Source organism: Sminthopsis crassicaudata, chromosome 4, assembly GCF_048593235.1.
Source record: "Sminthopsis crassicaudata isolate SCR6 chromosome 4, ASM4859323v1, whole genome shotgun sequence".
Classification (NCBI taxonomy): domain Eukaryota; kingdom Metazoa; phylum Chordata; class Mammalia; order Dasyuromorphia; family Dasyuridae; genus Sminthopsis; species Sminthopsis crassicaudata.
The window spans coordinates 133,229,313-133,251,418 of NC_133620.1; the positions used below are offsets into that span (position 1 = coordinate 133,229,313).

Here is a 22,106-nt window from a genome sequence, read left to right on the forward strand (position 1 = left end):
GAAAAAAATTCTTATTATCTTATTTGATGGAGTTCACATAGAAATGCACCTGGAAGAAATCACTAGCATTTTATTATTCTGCAATGATCTGTTAAGTCTGGACTCTATAGGATAATCTTTCAATAATTTCTGATTGCAATGACCTGATCCTCATTCACTATCATATTACTTTATATTTGTATAAACAAATCTGCATGACTCAGGTTTTCATTCAGTAGTTCATTGCTGACATATTGTTTGTCTGAGCTCATATTGATGCAACTCATGGAGGACTTTTAAATTCTATTTCTTGCATCTTGGTCATTCAGAAATGAACCACTTTTAGTTATATTCAACAAATCCAGTGTAATACATCTTTTGTTAGACCTTAGTATTGCCTTATGAAGTCTGTTTGTTCCAAAAACATTTCCATCCATTTTAACATATTTTCTGTGTGCTCAGTAAACATTTATTCATTCCTCTTTCTTTCTGGAAAAAGAAATCTTTCATCTTTGTCTAGGTCTATTGGGTAATGTTATTTATATTGTGCAGGGTTTTTTTGGAGATACTCCATTGCTATCTATTTAACTATGTAAAATATGTGTGTGTTTATATGTAAACAATAGTTTACTTGCTCTTAGTAGGTTCTTTATATTAGTATTTGGCTTTAGGGTGCCAATCAACTTGTTAACATAAAAACCATCCTCACCTTTCTTCTTGATAATATGTCTTGCCTCAAGGAAAATCAAGGTATTTAGATCTGTTGCCCTTATCTTCTGGATTCAAACTTAGAGTCTATACTTCCTTAGCAAACATTAAGAATTCTTCAAGATTGACTTCTTGAAGAAAGTTTCCATGAGATAAAGAAGCTGTTTAACCTGTTTTCCAGGGAGTCATAAATTTGACAAATGTTTATAATTACATATGCTGTGATTTGTCAATATTTAGGACTTCAGTCTATATTCTACAACACAGATTCTTTCCCCCTTCTATTCTGTAAGAATCTATTTGTATATGCAAGAGGTGGTCCAGCATAGCTTAGCCAGAATTCTGGACTTGATATCAGGAAGGCTAAGGTTTAAATCCCACCCTTGGCTTTAGCTTTATGATCCAAAGCAAGTCACTTAACTTCTCTTAGCCCCAGCTTCCTCATCTATAAAATAGGGAGACATACATATCTCATAACTTAAGCCTTTAAAGTTCTTAAAGTGTTATCTAAATATTGTTATTAACTGCTTCTTGAAACACTTCCTGAAAAAAAAAAGTTAGCATGGTCCAGTTTCTAGGAGAAGTGTTCAGTCTACAGAGAATAAGTTTTGCTTCATCACAAATCATTATTTAGAATTGTCCTCTTTTATTTGGTCTCCTTCAGCTCAAAGGACAGGAGTAGGGAGTTATTTTCACTTTGGTTTAGTCAAATAAGACACTAGGATACCACCTATATGCAAACCTCTTGATTGTACCTCCTATCCAAAGTATCACTGTGGTGTCCATTTACAAGGCTTAATTGCTTTGTTGGAGTGAAGCAACTAATGAAGAAAATCTATCACTGGGATAAAAATGCAAGTGACCCATTAAAGAGTTGAAGTTAAATTGTTTTGTTCTGGTTTTTTTTTTTCTTCTTGGCAAACTTTGAGTTATAAAATCCTGGGAGAGGGCTGAACTTTTTGCTTTCTCTGAAAGTCGGGTTTGGGTGAGATATTTCTTTTGATTTAGTTGCCAAGAGAATTTGTGTCTCCAATAGTCTGTCATGAGTCCAGGGCTGCCCCATCAGTATCCTTCTGTGTTCTTTACTTCTCTAAGCAAAGACAAAGGTAGATGTGAATCAATCCTTTTTTGCATTGAAGGAACTTAGGATGTTTAGCCAGAAGAAGAAAAGACTTGGGAGATATAAGGGAGGCGATCTTGGTAAATTTCCAGTACTTAAAGCACTGTGGATTAATTGTTGCATTTGCCACCAGAAGGCAAATAAAGAACAGAGATTCTAAGTGGAAGAGAGGAAGATTTGGGCTTGGTGAAGCCCTTCTTAATAATTAGAGCTGTCCCAAAGAAGAATTAGGCACCTGGAGAGGAAGAGGGTTCCCCATCTTTGGAGGCCTTTAAGCAAAGATTCCATGACCACATCTCTTCTGTGTACAGAGAAGGATTTTGTTCATTTACAAGTTGGACTACATACTTTCACTTCCTTTCTGACTCTGGCATCCTAAAGATTTTTTTGCATTGTTAGAAGGTTTTCTAAACATTAAAAAAATGTTAATGATAGGATGATGGTGTCTGCTCATATTTATATAGCACTTTAAGGCTTGCAAAGCACCTGTCTTATTATCTCATTTGATTCTCAAAACAACTATATGAGATACAATCATTATCCCCAGTTTATAAATGAGTGGTTTAAGGTTCATTGAAGTTAAGTCATTGAGGGTCTTGCAGCTAGTAAATATTTGAGGCAGAATTCTTACCCAGGTCACTGTCACTCCCAAACAACAAAAATATATGGTTTCAATATTTGATTGCCTTTCTTCCTTTTTCCCTACCTGAATTCGAAATCCATTCTGAATTTTGAACTTTAATTTCTCAACCTCCCCCAAATAAGAGTTTTTCATCATTTTTTCCCAGTTCATTTAGTTTTGCTATATAAACCCCAACAAAATGAATGAAGCAAATATCCTATTCCAATGTAGTAAGATTTAATTGATCTATCAAGGTAAGTTTCCATTCTCTGTTAGGGGTTCGTAAATTGGAATTCATAAGTGGATTTGGGAGAAACTTGGGTGGGAGAATCATATCTTTATGTACTGAACTCTAACTGAAATTTAGCATTTCTTCTAGTTATGAATTTTAGAAATTAGGTTTCACCAGACTGCCAAACGGACCCAGGTGACATAAAACAATTTAAGAACACCTGTTGTTGTTGTCCATTTTTTCAGTCATGTCTAATTCTTTTTGACCCCATTTTTTGTTTTCTTGACTAAGATACTATAATGGTTTGCCATTTGTTTCTCTAGATCATTTTTACAATGAGAAAACTGAGACAGTCAGGGTTAAGTGACTTGCCCAGGATCACACAGCTAATAAGTGTCTGAGGCTATATTTGAACTCAGGAAAATGAGTCTTCCTGACATAAGACCAATGTGATACCTAATGTGCCATCTAGCTGCCCCAGAATCTGCACCAATCCCTAAGAAAACTAAATTCTCTGGGTGGCCCATGGAACCCCAGCTTGAGTTGACTTATTTGCTTGTACCCTGGTTGTCAAGTTGATGGCAGTGTCAGATTGGCTCCTCCTCTCCTTCTGGTCCATACCCTCCCTGTAATTGGTTGTGAGGAGATGTTTGTCAGAAGTCATGTCATTCTGGGACTTGGAGATTTCTATAAAAAAAAATGCAAGGAAAGAAAAATCTAGATACCAGTTCTCTAGGTTTTCTTACAACCCAACCCAATAAGAAATAGGATGTACTTGATAGAATGAAAGAAAGCAGAAAGCTTCTCTATCCATTGTGAGTCTCTGCAATTAAGATGATAAGCTTGTGAAATGTGTGAAATTTAATTTAACAAATATTTAAACAACTACTATGTTGAAGGCACTGTGCTAAATTCTGATTATATCAAGAAAAAACAAACAATCCTTTTTGTCTTCAAGGAGCTGATATTACTGGGTGGAAGTGGTGAGGAACTCAAAGAAATCATTATCAGATAGTTTGGAGAGAGAAACAGAGAGGAGGAGAAGGAAAGAGGAGAGATATAGATAGACAGAAGGAGAGACACAGAGGGAAAGTGAGATAGAGAAGTCTAGAAAATTTAGGAAATGTCTTATGATTTGAGCCTTGAAGGAAGGGAAGGATTCTGTCTAAGAGAAAAATAGATTTGGAGGGCAGCCTGGGCAAAGACAAAGAGTCAGGTAATGAGATAGTGGAATAATAGACCAGTCTGGAATACAGAGTGCATGAGGGGGAGAAATACAAAATATAACTGGAGAGTTCAGTGAAGGGTTTTACATGCCAGAGTAAGGGAGTTCTAATTTTTCTTACAAACAATCAAAAACCACTGACCATTTTTGAACAGAAGTGACATGGTTACTGAATCTTTTATGATTTAGCTGAACCAGTGATTCAATTGATATTGGGATTGAGGAACTCCCTTTCCCACTGTAAATCTGGGGGCACCAAGAAGTCAAATGACCAAAACCCAAAGTCATGTTATCGACCAGAAACAGAGACAGTAATTAAATTCAGGTCTTCCTGATTCTGAGAACAGCTTTCTATTCACTGTACAATACTGCCTCTCTGTGTTTTAAGAATATCAATTTTACAGATATATGGAGGATGGGTTTGAGAAGGAAAAGACTAGAAGTAGAAAAAACAATTGGGAGGTTGTTGCAACAGTCCAGGAAAATAATGAGTAGTTAGTAGTAAGAAACCTATTGATCAGAGAAATGTTTTCGAAATAGAATCCACGAGACTAGACACATGATTGGAATTTTTTCTTTTAGGGGAGAAGGTGAAGGATAGAGAAGAGTTAAAGATGATTCCAAGGTTGCATACTGGAAATTTGAAGGAATCAGTTTATGTGGAGAAGAAAATGAGTTCTGTTTTGAACATGTTAAATCTGAAATGCTGATAAGACATTCTGAGGGAAATGTTCATCAGGTATTTGGCAGTGAATATCTGGAATTCAAGAATGAGATAAGAGTTAGGTATATGGGTTTGGAAGTTATCTTTGGAGAGATAATTGAACCTGGGAGAGTTGGTGAGATCAGTGAGAGAGTGTAAACAGAGTAGAGAATTCAGAAAAGAATCTTTGTGGGCTGGGAGAGTGAATGGGGAGGGGGGGAGAGAAACACCTATAGAGAATGGATGAGTGACAAGCTATCAAATATTGGACGAAGATTATGCTCCACTTTGCAAAGATAAAGAAGGAATACAGTTCGTGAAAAAAAAAATTAATCTGCCTTGTATACACTGAAATTGAAAAATAGCTACTAGTGCCAGAGTTATAGAGAAATATTTCTCTCCAGTTAAACACTACCCTTCTGTGCTTATTCAAATTAAAAATTGGCCATCTAACAAATAGCAGTCTTTTCAAGAAGTTCCTTGCAAAAATATTATAAATATATAAAATTACAGATGATTTTTTTAACATGGGAGTACTAAATGGGATTTAGAGTATCCTTATGAGAAATTCTGAACCACATGAACTTCTGTTTAATAACTTCCTGAAGGAAAAGGGAAAAAAGTGAAGAGTTTAATAGGAAAAAAATTTTCCTTATTTAGTAAAAGCTATTTTCTTGTTTTTGTGTTATCCCTGATTTACCTACTTCTGAAACTTAGAAGCTATGTGACTGTAAACAAGTTATTTAGCTTCTCTAAATCTGTTTCTTCGGTTGTAAAAGAGGATAATAAAACTCCCATTAAGAGAGGTAACAGGGCATAGTGGAGAGCAGACCTTTCATGAAGTCAAGAAAATTATGGTTCTAGTCTTTTATCTCACAATATTAGCTGTTTGGCCATAGGCCTTAGGCTTTCCTTGCTTTTGGCTGACCTCTAAGAATGTTGATTACTGATCAATTGTTGATCAACAATGAAATCACAGATCTCCATCTACCCACCCCTTCTTTCTACCAAAAATAAAACCCAAAAAACAAAAAAATCCAAATCATTTACAATGGCAAACTCAAGAGTTGTTGGGAAGATTAAATGAGATAATGTGTATTAAATGTTTGGTAAACCTTAAAGCACAATATAAACATTGACTTATTGTTTTATTGTGATTGCAAAGGCAACCTTAAATGATCATCTAACCTTTCCTCCTACCTTATCATTCATACAACATTTAACTAAATACCAATTCACTCAATATTTAATGAAACCCTTCTCTGTGCCTAGTACAGATTCAGATAAGACTAGCAGATAACAGTCTATCTGATCAAGAAAAAGGCATTCTGCCATATCCGTCAGTAAGCCATTTCAACATTTCCTTTATACATTATTGCTTCTCTACTCTGGCAGCCCTATCCCTACCCCACTCCAAAGTAACAGAAATTTGTCATATCTTAGGATGACTTTCGATTTGAGATGGGAAGAAGTTGAACTTTCTAAGCCTTACTCCGATGTTGTCTCCAATCCAGTTGTTTTATCACAACTCCTAATCCTCTGTTTTTAACATGGAAAAAAAAAAAAAAAAGAAAAAGAAAAGAAAAGCTTCCCTAAACAGAGGAGAGGGAGAAGAAGAAAATATCTTAGAGGATCCAGACGTGTGATTAAGAATCTCCCAATTGAAGAAATTCCCTCCACTTTTCTGGAACTTATATTATTAGAGAGTTCCCCTGAACAACAGATACTGCAACAAATTTGGCACACAGTCACGGGTAAGTCCTATCAACAGGTAGGAATAAGATTGAGAAGAAAGAAGAATAGGCTGTTTCTGAAGCAATTGTTTCCATCATTTTTTCTTTTCCCTTTTCCAAGAAAAGTAATCAAATGGAAATTCTCCTGTAGATTTAACACTATTTTGACACTATTTTAACTATTATTTTAAACTATTAAAAAACCCTGAAATCTAGATAATTTATTTCCTCAAGAAATATTTCATTATTTTGTTTACCATGAGTCAAAAGCACTTGGAACTGGGAAGATTACAGAGACATATGGGAAACAGTGGCAAGCTGCTCTGAAAAAACCTTAGTGATGATGGGGTTTTACCAAAGTAGATCATTCCTCTCTCAACTGGGAGGACACTGCCCTCTGATGGACACGCCAAACTCCACTGGAATATTCTGAGAGGTCCCTTGTCCTTCCTTCCAGCCCCACCATTCCCCCTTATTCTCCTTTTTGCCTTTCTACCACATACATATGCTTCTACCGGCACCAAAACAAAAGTTTTATCTGTTCCATACAATACTACTGGAAAACTTTTAGTATCAAAAAAAGAAAAGAAACAGATTAGAAAATATAGAAAAGATGAATAATGACAAATTGGCTACTGACCAAATGGATGCATGCATTTCCAATACCGCAAATAACTCATTTTGATGTTTAACACACTATCTCCTTAAAGATGGGTAATTTAAAGATTATTATTCCATTCTACAGAGGATGAAGGGAGTGCAGAGATGTAGGAAGTCGTGAATCAAATGCTGGACTTGCTTCAACTCCACCCTATCCCTGACACTTAACCAGCTGTGGGACATTCTGTGTGCCTCAGTTCTCTGAAATATGAAATGAGGAGGGGTGGACTTGATGATCTTTAAGGTTCATTCCCCTTCCATATCTATGATCCCACGATTTTTCTCCCTAGGGTTACACAGCTAAGTATCTGTAGGGATTCTTGGGAACCTTCTGACTCCAAGCTTAGTCTTTATTAAATACCACACTGCCTTTCTGTGAATATGAATCAATCATTGCCTTTTAGCCTAAGGATTAATCTAGGCATGATAAGTGATTAGAACTGGAATGAAGCTGAGATATTACATCATTCAATTCCATTATTTGTACAAATGCGGAATCTGTGGACTAAAAAGGCACCTGAATTACCTAAAGTCATACAGCTAATGAATATACCCAGGGAATGTATATTGAGATCAACAATAAATATCCCCAGCTCCATAGTGAATATCTTAAACTCAAAAGCCCCCTGGAAGAGTGGAAAACATTTGTTCCTTGATTCCTTCTTCCTTTCCCTGGTATAACTCTTGCTAGGTTAAGGCCACAATGAGCCTAAATAATTTCTAAACAGTGCCTCCTAGCTTCATAATTCTTAGGTTTAGATCTGGAAGGGTCCTGGGAGATCATCAACTGTAACTTCACTGTTTAACTAATGAGGGACTAGCAATAGTCCAAGTTTTGGTTGTCAAACCCTTTATGATGGTGAATAAAATATTACTGAGGCTCTCACAACTCATTTCAAGGATTGGCCCTGCCCACTACATTTTTAAATTATAGAGGGAAATATATATTACACGTGTGTGTGTATATGAGTGTGTGCATGCACAATGAGCATATAGGGATCTTTGACCAAAGCTAGAAGATCAGAGATCGTCCATTCTAATTCCCTCACTTTCCAGATAGACAATCCCAGAAACCAAGAGATGGGAAATAAATTATCTTCAGTCATATAGTGGCAGATCTGGGATTTAATCTCAGGTCCTGTGATTCATAGATTTAGAGCTTAAAAGGATTTTAGTAAGAGTCCATCTAATCCAGGGTTCTTAACCTAGAATTATTAAATCTAAGATTTGGGGCCTTAAATATTCTTATACCTTCATTTCTATATAACTGATTTTCTTTGTAAAACTATATATTTTTAAGCATTTAAAAACATTATTCCTCAGTGAGGTCCAGATTTCCAAAGAACTCCATAACGTAAACATCTGGATATAATCCAGTGCTCTCATTTTACAGATGAGGAAATTGACATCAAATATATAGTCATTAGTCATAGAGGTAGTAACAGAGGTAAATATTTTCCTAATTCCAAGCCCAGCTCTTCATCCACTATACCACATTGTTACCTCTCAATAGCTTCAAGTGTAATGCATTTTCTACTCTACCATTACATCTCTGGATCAGGTTTAAAATCAAGTTTAAAATCTGTTTCTGTGTGTAAGCAAATGGGTATGTATCTGGATATTTGAGGGTATCTGTTTACATGTATTTATGAAAATCATAAGAAAAGATCCCCCTGCTTCTGTATGTATATGTTTCTAGGCTGATGATGAGTAGAAGGACAAGTGGGAGCTGGTTTTGTTCAGTGTGGGCATTATAGGGAAGCTATAAGTGACAGGAAGGGGAAGTATAAGATTCCAGATCAATAGTTGAAAGGACAAAGAAGAACTAGGGAACATTATGAAAATTAAACAGGGCAACTTTGATTACATTAAATTTAAATGTTTTTGCCCAAAGAAAACCAACAGAAACAAGATTAAAAGGAAAATACAAAGCTAGGGAAAAGTCTTTACAGTCAGTGAAAAAGCAATACCAATAGACTTTGGATTGAAAATGCCATCTGCATCCAGAAAAAGAACTAAAAAAACAATGTAAATCAACACATGCTATGTTCATTTCTTTTTTCTGTTTTTTTTATCTCTCTCATAGTTTTTCTTTTTGCTTGGATTTTTCTCTCCCCACATGATTCATAAAATGTGTGTTAAAAATAAATAAAAAAAGAAAAGAAAAAGAAAATAGCATTGTAATTTGAAAATTACCATAAAGCAAACCATATAGAAATGAAGCTGTTCCTAAGAGGAGTAAAGTCTGAAATGCACCAGCTTGTTACATAGAATAAAAACTATTTGGAAGATAGAAAATCTGGTGCTGTAGTTTTCTAAAAACATAGATTTTTTCTAAAGTACTCCTTTAAAAAATAGAAATAAAATGAAACTATATCTATTTCCAGAACCTTAGATTTGGAACCCAACCCATATAGTAATTTACTTTATAATTAGTACCCCGATACAAACTCATTATATAATCCAAGTTTTTTTTCTGACTTCATGTACTCAAACTACCCAGTGTTCTATGACGCCTTTCATTTGGCATATTCCATCAATTGAAGTGCCTTCTATGTATGTCACTCATGTTATAAAATGATTCCTATTAGCGAGTTTTTACACATACCAATTCATATGGAATAAATACAAAGAGAATAAATAAAAAATACAAAGTGTATGAAAAAGTAAATTTACAAAGACATTGAAGTTTGGGAAAGAGGGCACTAACAGTTGAGGAGATCAGGAAAGGTTTTGTGCAGAAAGTGGATCTTGAATTACCTCTTACAGAAAGAGAAGTTAAGGAAGAGGAGAGCGGAGTTCAGTCCAAATTTGTGAGACAGCCTATGCAAATGCATGGAGATGGGAGATTCAATAGCATTTGTAAGAAAGAGAAAGCTACAAGATTATCCTTGTGTATATATGTGTGTGTTTATATATACTCATAAATGTATACTTACATATACACATACATGCATACATACATGTGTGTATTCCTAATTGATTTCTCTGGTGCTATAGCTGCCAAAAATAATCTTCCTAAATCACAGGTTAATTACCTTATGACTATTTGATTTTTTTTTGTGCAGCAAGATAATTATATAGATATGTATACATATATTGGATTTAACATATATTTCTACCATGTTTAACAAATAGTGGATTACTTGCCATCTAGGGGAGGGAATGGTGGGAAAGAGGAGGAAATTGGAACACAAGATTTTGTAAGGGTTAATATTGAAAAATTATCCATGCATATGTTTTGAAAATAAAAAGCTTTAATAAAAATAAAAATTGCCTCGTGACTCCTCTGATCAAAAATATTCATTGACTTCTTATTTCCTCTGAGATAAAATAAAGACTTTGGCATGTGGAGAAAAATAGTTGAAAAGATCATCTAGTCCAGCTCCCCCCCTTTTTTTTTAACAGAAGAGAAAATTAAAATACAGTAAGATTGAGTTTCTCTCCCAGAGCTACACAGCTGGTAAGTATCAGAAGCATTTTTCACTACACCATCCATTGGCAGGAGAGGTGATAGAAAGGAATTTTTAGATAAGCTGGAAGAGATAGGACCAGTTTAATGAAGTTTTCATTGGTGTGAGGGGAAGGGTAGAGCTGAAAAATCTACCTGCTGCTTGATATATACACACAACTGTTGCTGTTTATCCTTCATTTCTGAAGAGAAACAATTACATGAAGAGGTGATTATCTTGACTTGTCTGTGAATTAGATCAAACTGAGACAGAGTTGTGTAAATTCATCAGCCTCACTCTCTCTTCCAGAGAATGGATTGACAAAGAGCCTGGCAGGGCAAGCAAAGCATTTTAAAAAACCATTTAACCTTTATGGGTAAGCAAACAAAGTAAAATGTTGCTCTTCCCTGTATTGATATAAAGGAAACATCTGCTAGATACTATTTTGGGGGATAGTACTCAGGTTCACCCATTAGAATAATTGAGCAAGAATTGTAAGGAAGGAAGATGGCAAACTAAAGATGATTCCAAAGGCTACATATGAACTACACTGGAAGGCTCCATGTGGAGTTATAGAAAACAAATTACTAAAGAAGATAAATACAAATACACTGAAGGAGGACCTAAGAAACACAAAGCCTCCAGCTCTGAGGACCTCTGAGGTGGCTCTGGACTTAGCTTCAAAGAAGGCAAAAGATATGGAACAACTATTACATTGTCAATGTGAGCATCTACAGCTCAGAAACAGGGAAGTGCTACAAATCAGGACTTGAATGGTTGTTAATTGTCTAGGCTTAAAAACATGATGGAGCAGATGCTCAAAAAATGTCATGGGAACATCATTTATTTTTCCCCAAAGAGCAAGTTATGAAACATTAACTAGAATATCCCTACATACAAGTGAGGTTCAGAGAGTTCTACATTTTAAGACAAATGGGCAGGAAAAAAGAAGGTTGACCCAAAAGGTGGTAAGATATTATAAGGATGGTTTGGCTAGCACTCTTAGTTTTTTAACCTGTATAAGCACTGCCGAATATAACAACTTTTCAAAGCTAAGGAGGAAGCAAGGCTAGGGAAATAATGGAGAAAACTCAAACAAATTTTGTTTGTCACAGACATCTGAAGACTTCTATTTTTGTATACAAGTATCAAATAAGTGTAATTAGGCAGGCTTCTTGTTTGTTTGTTTTTTTTAAATTCTTTCAATAGTCTAAAATAATCCATATAAAATCCAAATAAACCATAGACTCTGATGTAGTTTCCTCAGACCTCAATAGAGTTGAAGGGCAATTATAATTTCTTGGGTTGAGAGATGGAAGGATGAGGCGGCAGTCAATATAAATGAATCATATTGGGCTAGAGCAGGATTGGGGGGGGCATACAGACAAAACAACCCAGTGCTTTGGTTAGGATGACTAGCCTGTTGCTTCTATTAAAAACTAAAATGGAAGCCCCTTGAGAGCAGATGGGGAATGGAGGGGACTGTTTCATTTTTGTCTTTGTATCTCCAACACATATTTCAGATTTAATAAGGGCCTATTGATTGACTATTTGATAGGTAAAATGCCAACAACTGTTCAACACAATAGAAGCACCCACCTATGAGAAGGGTATTAAATGTTGCTATTCAATAAAAGGTAAGCTTCTTGAGGGGAAGTGCTGTTCTGTTTGTAGGTTTTTGTTGTTGATTTTTTTCTCCATCATTTTATACAAAGAAAGTACAAAGAAGGCATTGGATAAATGTTTGTCAAAGTCATTACTAAATAGTCATTGGTGTCTTGCTTAGGTCTATTAAGGACAAGTCAGGGGTATTCACTTACTTTTTATGTGTGTAGTAAGAGAGAGAAACAAATTTTCCATCGATTTATTAAATCCTTTAAGCTGACCAAGTTCCTGTATTAAAACAGAGAGAGAGTAAAAATTATGTCTGGACCCAAAGCCTCTAAACCCCCAACTTAAAAGCACAGAGGCATGGGGGGAGGGGTTGGATGAACACCAGTATGTTGCTTTACAGAATTATAAGAACTTTATCCTCCACTGTTTATTAGTTCCAAGACTAAAGAAGATGATTTTTTTCCAATTGTTTAGAAAGAGAACAAGCAGCATGAATAGCGAATCTTTAGAAGAAAAAGAGCCAACTTTTCATTGACCCAGACATTGTTCCCCACCCAATTGTGGATGGGTTTGTTATTCCCTCCTTCCTCTCCTACAGTTCTGGTGTTTTCTCTTCTCCCCAACCTTCCCACAGTGGTATGGGAAAAAAGTAGTGTTGTGGGGTAAGGCTACATGGGAGCCTGAATAACCAGGTTGGCACCACTAAATATTTTCTCCCCAAACAGAAGAAATAGTAAAGGAAGGGAAGGAAAATTAAAAAAAAAATCATTTCCCCATAAAGGCTCACCTTTATATAGCAAGGATATGAGAACTTTAAAGCTTAAGGGAAGAAGGGAACAGAATTTATGGTGGCATTCATATCCCAGCTTGAAATTAGCCATAAGAACACCCAGAGAATCATTCCTTTCCCTCTCTCCATGTTTTCTATTATTTCTATGTATATGAATTTCATATGGATTTCATATTCCCATGCACATCCAAGTACATAGACATAGCTTCCAGCAAATATATCAACACATGGACACACACACACATATATTTCCATAAACATATATTCCCATTCCCAAACAGACATGATTATAGAACACATACATTCCTACAATGATATACATAAGACCACAGATATAAGCATTGTGAGACAAGGTTCCAATATTTAAAAGTTACTGATATCATTGTATTTCTATAATGGAGAAACTTCACCTAGTTAACAAGAATAATTAAACTAGGAAGTAATCAGATGGCATGTATTTCCTCCATTGATGAATATACTTCTTCCACAGGTGAACGTGGAGAGCTCACTAAATACTGTTTCTCCCAAAAGCGACCTTGTGGTGTCCTTGGGGTTTTTCCACTCCAACTCCAACTGAACTGAGGATTCAGCCATAGTATTTGGCATAGAGTAGACACTTGAGTACTCTTTAAGTGATGAATTAATTTTGTGCTACTTTGTGCACAAAAAATATATATAAATAAATATTTTTTAAAAATACCTAGTGACAACTGTGCATAGGACCACAATTCTTTTTTTTTAATTAATTTTATAATTATAAATTTTTTTGCAGTATATATGCATGAGTAATTTTTTTATAGCATTATCCCTTGTATTCATTTTTCCAAAATTTCCCCTCCCTCCCTCCCCTAGATGACAGGCAATCCCATACATTTTACATGTGTTACAGTATAACCTAGATACAATATATGTGTGTAAATACCATTTTCTTGTTGCACATTAAGTATTAGCTTCCGAAGGTATAAGTAACCTGGGTAGATAGACAGTAGTGCTAACAATTTACATTCACTTCCCAGTGTTCCTTCTCTGGGTGTAGTTGTTTCTGTCCATCATTGATCAACTGGAAGTGAGTTGGATCTTCTTTATTAGGACCATAATTCAATTCTTCCTCACTACCCATTCACTTTACAGACAATTACAATGTGGTCTAAAGATGTTACTTGGATACTTAGACATATACCAACTCAGATGCACATGTTAAACAGAGCAGGTAGATCTGTGACTTATTAGTTCTATTAAAAAAAAAAAGTCATGGGATTGATTAGGCATTGGACCTCAGGATGCTAGCAGAATGAGAAATAGCAATGCTGCATAAGAAAATTAAAGTAAACAGAGACAATTTACTCAAGACACAGCATATGTCTGTGTTTTTGTAACTAAGACCAATACAGGTTAAGCTCTTTTTCTAGTCCTTCAGAGATACTGTACTTATCCCCTTCCTTTTTCTAGATCTCTCCTTCCCCACAGAAGCAGATGATGTAAGCAGATACATTACCCCTGTGTTGGATCCATTATGGCTCTCGCTGACAGGAGGTGGAGTGGGAGGAACCACGGAAATTTTGCTGTGGCCAAAGAAATACACAGAAATAAATAACCAAATGCAAAATCAAAGTTGGAAAGTTTTGGGGAAAGGTCAAAATGCACTACAAGAACATTACAAAAAACCTTAGCTTTCTCTACTTTTCTTTGAGTTTTATACTCTCCAAAGCCTGAAAGTGCTTTAGTCTCATTCTATATCAAGTCCAATAATTTACCATAATTAGTATCATCATTAATCAATCAATTAATATAATTTTTCTTCATTGCTATTTAGTTCCATATGGACTAGAATTTAAGAATACCTCAAAAGACCAAATTGCATCAATTGACATAGTATATGTGAATATAGATAACAAAGATAGCAAGATAAAATATTTTTCAAGATGAAATAATAATGTTTGCTTTTAATTGTTTATATTCAAGCTCATTTGCACAGATAGTAGTGATTATAGTAAATTATGGTAAAATTGTTTTCAAAAATTATATTAAAAATTCTTGTGTCTGCTGAGACAATTGGTATGTCTGGACCTTCTAGTGTTAACGTGTAATCTAAATTAGAATTCACAATTATGAATCTGCATCATTCAATACTCCCATATCATTAAATTTCAGGGAAATTTGCAGTACCCACACATAATAGGCACTTAAATGCCAATTAACTGATTTATTGATTGGCTGCTGCTTGCCATTGGTACAAAACTGTCTAGAGACATCTCTACATGGTCTTGGAATGTCAGAGTTTAAGGAACCTCAACCATTTATAATCAAACCCTCTCTCATTGCCCACCCATTATATAAATCATTAAATTGGAGAGTTAATATAAAGAAAATACTCTGCTTTTAAAAAAATCTATTAGAAAATTTTCCCTAAGAATATACAGGAATCTAAGTTTGAATCTTTTTTCAAAGACCTCAACATAAAGAATTTGGATTTCAAAGTTCTGACACCCAGAAATCAAAAAGTTCTTTTGTGATATCCTATAGACTTCTGTGTACTTCAGTTTCCTAGAACAACTTGTCCTTTCTACCATACTAACCTCAGGTTTTGATAAGATTTCAAGAGCTTTGCACCAGCTGTTTCGTGTTTGCCTGAGAAAAGAAAATAGAGGCCATTTATTAGCGTGGACATAATTTGGAAGATGCAAATACAGGAAGTCATAAATAAAAAAATTATTATTTTCCTAATAGTGATTCTACTGATTATAAGTCAAGCTGGATCAGATCAAAAGGACATCATTTAACCCTAATTGCTGGGAGCAGAAAAAGCAAATTTTATTTGAGGTTATCTTAGGACAACTCTTTGTAGGAGACAGCGGTTCTCAAACTCTTTGATCTCAGGACAGTTTTACACTTTGAAAAATTATTGATTATTTTAGGAAGTTTTTATTCACATGGTAATATCCATTGATTTTCATTGATTGAAACTGAAATTCATTTGCCTTAGTACTAATATGAAAATTGTTTTGCTCTTGTGAGTTCACTGAAATGATTTCAGGGACCAGCAAGCTTTCATTCCTCTTCTGAAAATTCACACTATTATCTGATGCATCTCTCATCTAAAAAATATCCTCATTGAATATAAATACATTTTTAGAAAGCATTTATTAAGCATTTACTACATGCTAAGAACTATACTAAATGTTAAGGGTACAAATTTAAAAGGAAAGCCAATCCTGGCCCTCAAGGAGCTTAAATTCTTATGAGGAAAATTTCACATTTTTCCAGTTCATTTTATAGATGAGGAAACTGAGGCAGAGTTAAGTGACTTGCCAATGATCACACAACTAGTGAGTATCTAAGGCCAGATTTAAACTCCTAACTCTAGGTTTAACACTCTATCCAATGAGCCATCTGGCTGCCCTAAAGAATAATTGAATTTATATACTTTAAGTCTAAAGGCAAGTCTTCAGATCAGGAAGACCTGGCTTCAAGTATGGCCTCTTATATATTCTGGGCAAGTAACTTAACCTCTGGGAGATCCACTCAATTCTTTGAGATTATAAATAACAGTCGAGTAGCCGATATCAGAGGAGGGAATTTTTCACACCAGGAGTTCCCTTCATGGATGAAATCACATGACCCAACTTCACTGACTGCCCATTCTAGGTTTGGTTTGGTTTTTGAGAAAAAAGAATATTTGTATAACCTTCTTTAAAGGTTATGAGTCAAGAGAAGTTAGAGAGGAAAGGAACTTTCTGCCAGGGGTCATGGAAATAAAGCTTATGAACAGAATCTATAAGTCTGCACTGTAACTTCTGTAGGAGTCATCAGGAACAGCACTTTCTCAATTTTAATATAATTTGCTTAGGTGGTTTGAGCACTGCAATAGATATCAAAATGCATGCATAGTGAAAGATTTAGACATGTATTAAAGGACAGAGTTTTCATTCAGATTTCCTTTTCCTGTGCCCTTCTCATTGTGCTTGGAGGAGGAGGAAGAGGAGGAGAGGAGGGGGGGGGGAAGAGAAATGGAAGGAGGGAAGAGGAGGGGAAAGAGGGGAAGGAAAGGAGGAGGGAGGGAAGGAGTAAAAGGGAGAAGGGCAGAAGGAGGTGGAGGGGGAAAAGGAGGAGAAAAGGAGGAGGGGAGAGGGGAACAGGGAAAGGAGGGGAGAAGGAGAAGGAAAAGGGAAGGGGGAAGAAGGGAAGAAAGAGGAGGAGGGGAGGAAGAGGAAGAAGAAGAAGAAGAATGAAGAAGAGAAGAAGAAGAAGAAGGAGATCAGTATTGAACTAAAGGTACCAAGGCTCATTTCCTGTGAGATCAGTCTAGGACCTCTACACATTTTACAAATAGTAAGGACTTAATAAATGTTTGCCTCACTGTGTTGAAGCGAATTTACAACCTACACATTTAGAAGGAAGTAATCTGCTCCATATTTGAGCACCAGATATCTTTTTCAAATGACCCATGAACAAGAACATCGAAAAGCAAACCAGTCACGTCCTTTGGCAGACAAGAATCTGTTACCAGGACACATTGGCATATCAAATGTCAGTGGTTTGAATCTGTGAAGCAATAACTCTGTTTGCCTGAGAGACCTAAGACTTAACAATAATAGCAAGTATTTGTATAACTTTTATAATTTTCAAAGTACTTTGCATATATTATCTTATTTAACACTCACGATAACCCTGTGAGGTAGATACTGTTATCTTCCTTTTTACAGGAAAATAAAGTGGAGATAATTGTGACTTGCCCAGGGTCACTCAAATAGTGGGGAGGAAGGACTCAAACCTTGGTTTCCTGAGTCCTAAACCAGCACTATTTGCTATTTGGCTGCTGTCACACCAAATTTCTTGAGAATGTTATCAGTACCACCTAAAGTTCTTCTGCAAAAATTGGGGCAACAGAGGCCAGAGCACATGTCTACCTGCACTGAAGCAATTTTCAAGGCATTTATAACCTCAGGAGCCGGCTATATACATGAAAGTAACTACAAAGAAAAAAAATCCTTTAAGGATACACTGAAGCAGTAATCCAATAAAGCAATGACAGCCTTCAGTGTAAGTGTCAGAAAAACAAAAGCAGTGAATAAAACAAGCAACTAGCAGGTTTATTAAGTGTCTATTATTTGTATCCAGGCATTGTGATAAGTACTTAGGATACATTGACTAAAGTGAAACAATTCCATTTTTCAAAGAGCTCATATTCATTGGGTGGTGGGTGGGTAGGGGAACAACCTGCACTAGTATTGAGGTCTCTACAAAATAGATGCAAGGTAATTTCAGCAGAGGACTAGGTACTTAAGGAACCCAAGAAAGATTCCAATAGAAGGTATTGGTGGTGGGTGTAGAAGCAGCATGGTATGGACCTGGATTTGGTGTCAAGAGTCAAGTCAATAATTCTTTACTGTTCTTGTAAATTAGTAATATCTAGAACTTAGTTTTCTTGTTTGTAAAGTGAGAAGAGTATACTATATGGCTTCTATATCACCTCTGAGTCTAAATCTGTAATTCTGTGCAAGAAATTTGAACTTTTCATAGTAGAACTAAGTAAAACTTATATAACAGGCAATAATTGAGAATGTTTCATCTCTTTCTAAGCAAAGTCTCCAGGATACCCTTGAGCCCAAGAATAATGATGGAATCTCAAAGAATAAAGGCCACACTTAAAAATTAACTTCACAAGTTGACGGATGGAAAGGATGATTAGAACATTTTTATCAAACCTACTCACTGGCCAGCAAAAGCATGTGCATAAATATAAGTCCAGGTATCACTATATTGATCAAAACAGGAAGTGAGTGCTGAATTGTCACACCAATACTGATCAAAACTAACAAAAATGATACTGTACTTTAAGCCTGAATTCCTGTGGCTGAGATTTAGTAACCAAGTATAAATATAAATTCCTGTTCCTGGGGGACAGCTTATGCAATAATACAAGTCCTGAATTGCACAGATCACAATGTAATAAAGTTCTTGTTTACTAGGATAGTAAGAAAAAAGCTGTGTATTTATAGTCAGTGGAAATGAGTTTGAATGTTGGCTCTTCCACTTGCTTCCTGTGTAACTTTGGGCAAGTCATTAAACCTTTATAGGCCTAAATTTCCCCATCTGTAAAATGAAAGATCTGGATTAGATTAGCATTGAGGTCTCTTTCAGCTCTAAATTGATGACCATCTGGGGACTGCAGCCTTTGTCATTGAAAGATTTGATGCAGTTGACTAGGGAAGATGAAGAACAGGTCACAGATTTTATTATATTATAGTGACATAATAAATCATCAACAACCCACATATTTAAATGTATCTGTATCCTATTGAGCCATAACATCTTCTATTTAATAACTAGCTAATTTGCTTCCTTCAATTTTCTCAACACTTCAGGAAGCAAGTAATTTGCATTAGAAATAATGTCCTTCTTATACAAGTACATTTGTCAGGGGCCCTTGAAGTATAAAAACAGTGACTCTAGAAAGTCCCTATAAATTAGTCAAAAGACCATCACGCTTAATACCTTATTTATAATAATAGTTAGATTTCTCTGAAATGATTGTTGTTGTTCAGTTGTTTTAGTCACATCTAACTCTTTGTGATCCCATTTGAGGTTTTCTTGAAAAGATATTAGAGTGACTTGCTTTTTCTTTCTCTGGTTCATTTTACTGAGGTAGAGGGGATTAAATGACTTGCCCAGAATCACCCAGCTGGTGTTTGAGTCTGGATTTGAACTCAGGTCACTTTCATAGATAGTCCTTCTGAATCAAAGGAATCTCAGAGATCATCTAGTACAACCTCTTCATTTTATAAATAAAATGACAGAGTTTAAATGACTAGCCCAAGATTTTATTATAGTGAATGTGTGACCCTGGGCAAATCACTCAATCTCTATCTGCTTCAGTTTCTTCATCTATAAAATGGAGTTAATAATAACCTACTTCCCAGGTTTTGTTGTGAGGCTAAAATGAAATATTTGTCAAGTTTTTCGTAAACCTCAAAGCATTATATAAATGCTAGCTATTATTAACTTTTTTAAAACCACAAAAACATGAAATTCAAATTCTTTCCAAAAAAAAAGAAAAGAAAAGAAAAGAACAAATCAGGGAAACCAAGGAAATTAATGCATTTCCTACTTATTTTCTCTACTTATCTTCAGAAAGATGGCATAAAGAAGTATATTTTGGAGAATGGGATATCCAATTACTTGCACATACAAGTACATTTTATAGTATACGCTCTAATACTGCTACCCTAAACCCCCCATTTGCATTGGCTTTGAAGCCCCTGGAGCTCAGCTTGCTGCTTTTTCACCTCATAGTTCTGGGGTAACGCAGAGAAGTTGGGGGTGTTGTTTTGGTATCAAAACTAGTTCCCACTAGTGTACCTCTCACATTGATTATCATTTAATATAAATTAGTCAGATTTAATTAGCTCCTAGAAATGGGCATTTACTAAGATATTCTCGTATGAACAATTGGTACAAAACATATCTTAGTAGCTTAGTCTCCCATCACTGTTTACAGAATTTAAAGGAAAGCTGGTTCATTTTAGAAATCACATGTAGTAAAAGGGCCAGTTTCCAGTTGTCAGAAAACTTCCCTCATTTAATGAGGTCCTTATGAAGCTTTTCTTAGGTAAGATGTGGCTTTCTCTAGGATCTTAGTAAAGTCTTGAAGCTTTATTTCCTCAGTGGAACTATGTGTCTTCACTTACTAAAATAGTTACTATCATTATCCACTACTATTCTGGAGACATTACCAGGATGCTGATTGGAAGTCAAATATTTTCCAATCTTGAGGGTTCACAAAGTTATTCTCTAGTAAAATGAAGTACTAGTGAGAGGCACAAAGGACCGTTCTCAACATTTTCAATAACTCCCTCTTAGGGGCTTGACTTGAACTGCTTCCAAAATGGGTTCTAAAATGGCTTGCTATCTTATCCAAGACCCATCCAAGTCAGGGTGTGACTGAATCTTTTTTATCCAATCCCAAGATATGTTCTGTGTATTGTATTTTATTTCACTCTATGATTTTACATTTTTCAAATTACTTAAGGCTTTTTCATAACCGTTTTAATGTCTTTGACTCATTGATTGATTCCATAGAGGTAGTGTTGAGGTAGTACTAAGTCAATTCCACTCCTTATATATATTTTTTTATAGTGAACAGGACATAGATTGGGGGTAAGGGTAGTTTTTGCATGAGTGTATCCCAGTTATACAGCTTTCTAAAGGATGACTAGATATATGGAGCAAAATGGATAGAGGATTCTGTGATTCTATCATAATAATGGGGGTGAGGAGAAGGGAAATGGCATTGTTTTATATCCAACTACTAAACTATTAACATAAAACCTTTTTATTTCACTGTTAGAATATGAAGATAATGCAATCTAACTTACTTGCTTAGAGGGACTCGTAGGGATGTGATGAAAGGATTAATATTAGTAAATAGACACCATGAAAGAGCTTGAGTTACTAAGGAAAAAGGCATTATGTAAATATATGGCACAATGCACCTCAGAGGACATGGGGAAAAGAAATCTATACCCCAAAGCTGAAAAGCAAGAATTTCTTGTTAGGGATTCTTTTCAGATCTTCTTAAGACTTTACAATTTTATCACATTCACTACATCAGGATCTCCAGCTGGCATAATGTCAAAACAAGCACAATACAAGTATTGTTATCTCCTATAAACTCTAGACAGAAGTGTACTGGATGGAGAGCCATTAAATGTGGGTTCCACTTGTAATCCTAAGCAATTTTATGCCTCTCTCCCTTAGTCTCAGTTTGTGGGCTCTAAAACACCTCATTTAGAGAATACATTGAAGACTATACAAAGATATTTGAGCAACTTGAAAAAAAATAAGATGTTAAAGTAGGTTTTTCATTATATGTACATACATATGTACATGTACACACATACTTATACATGTTTGTGTGACTGAGTGCTGGGCCTGGAATATGGAAGACCTGAGTTCAAATCCAGCCTCAGGTAGCTGTGGTCCTGGGTAAATCACTTAACTCTGTTTGCCTCAGTTTCTTTATTTATAAAATGAGATGGAGAAGGATATGACAAACCATTCCAGTACCTTTGCCAAGAAAATCCTAAATGGGCTCAGACAATACTGAAGTAACTGAACAACAACACATGGGGAAACTGAAACCAGATAACATTAGTGACTCAGTTTAAGTCATATAATAGGTCAGTGTTAAAATTGAAGTTCTCTTGATTTTTTACTTCATGCCCCAATGAAGGACTCAGATAATTATATTGTGTCTACTAAGTGCCAG

General features: G+C 35.5%; 1 protein-coding gene across 1 annotated transcript in view; it reads right to left on the reverse strand.

Annotated features, from left to right (window-relative positions):
- The window catches only part of SYTL3 (synaptotagmin like 3), a 99,089-nt gene that overhangs the window by 30,056 nt on the left and 46,927 nt on the right, over window positions 1–22,106 (reverse strand). The window contains exons 5-8 of the mRNA XM_074264679.1: window positions 15,415–15,466; window positions 14,334–14,400; window positions 12,255–12,327; window positions 3,224–3,348 (exon numbers count right to left, since the gene is read on the reverse strand). Coding sequence (XP_074120780.1) covers window positions 3,224–3,348; window positions 12,255–12,327; window positions 14,334–14,400; window positions 15,415–15,466 — 317 coding nt within the window. The remainder of the gene's footprint in view (window positions 1–3,223; window positions 3,349–12,254; window positions 12,328–14,333; window positions 14,401–15,414; window positions 15,467–22,106) is intronic.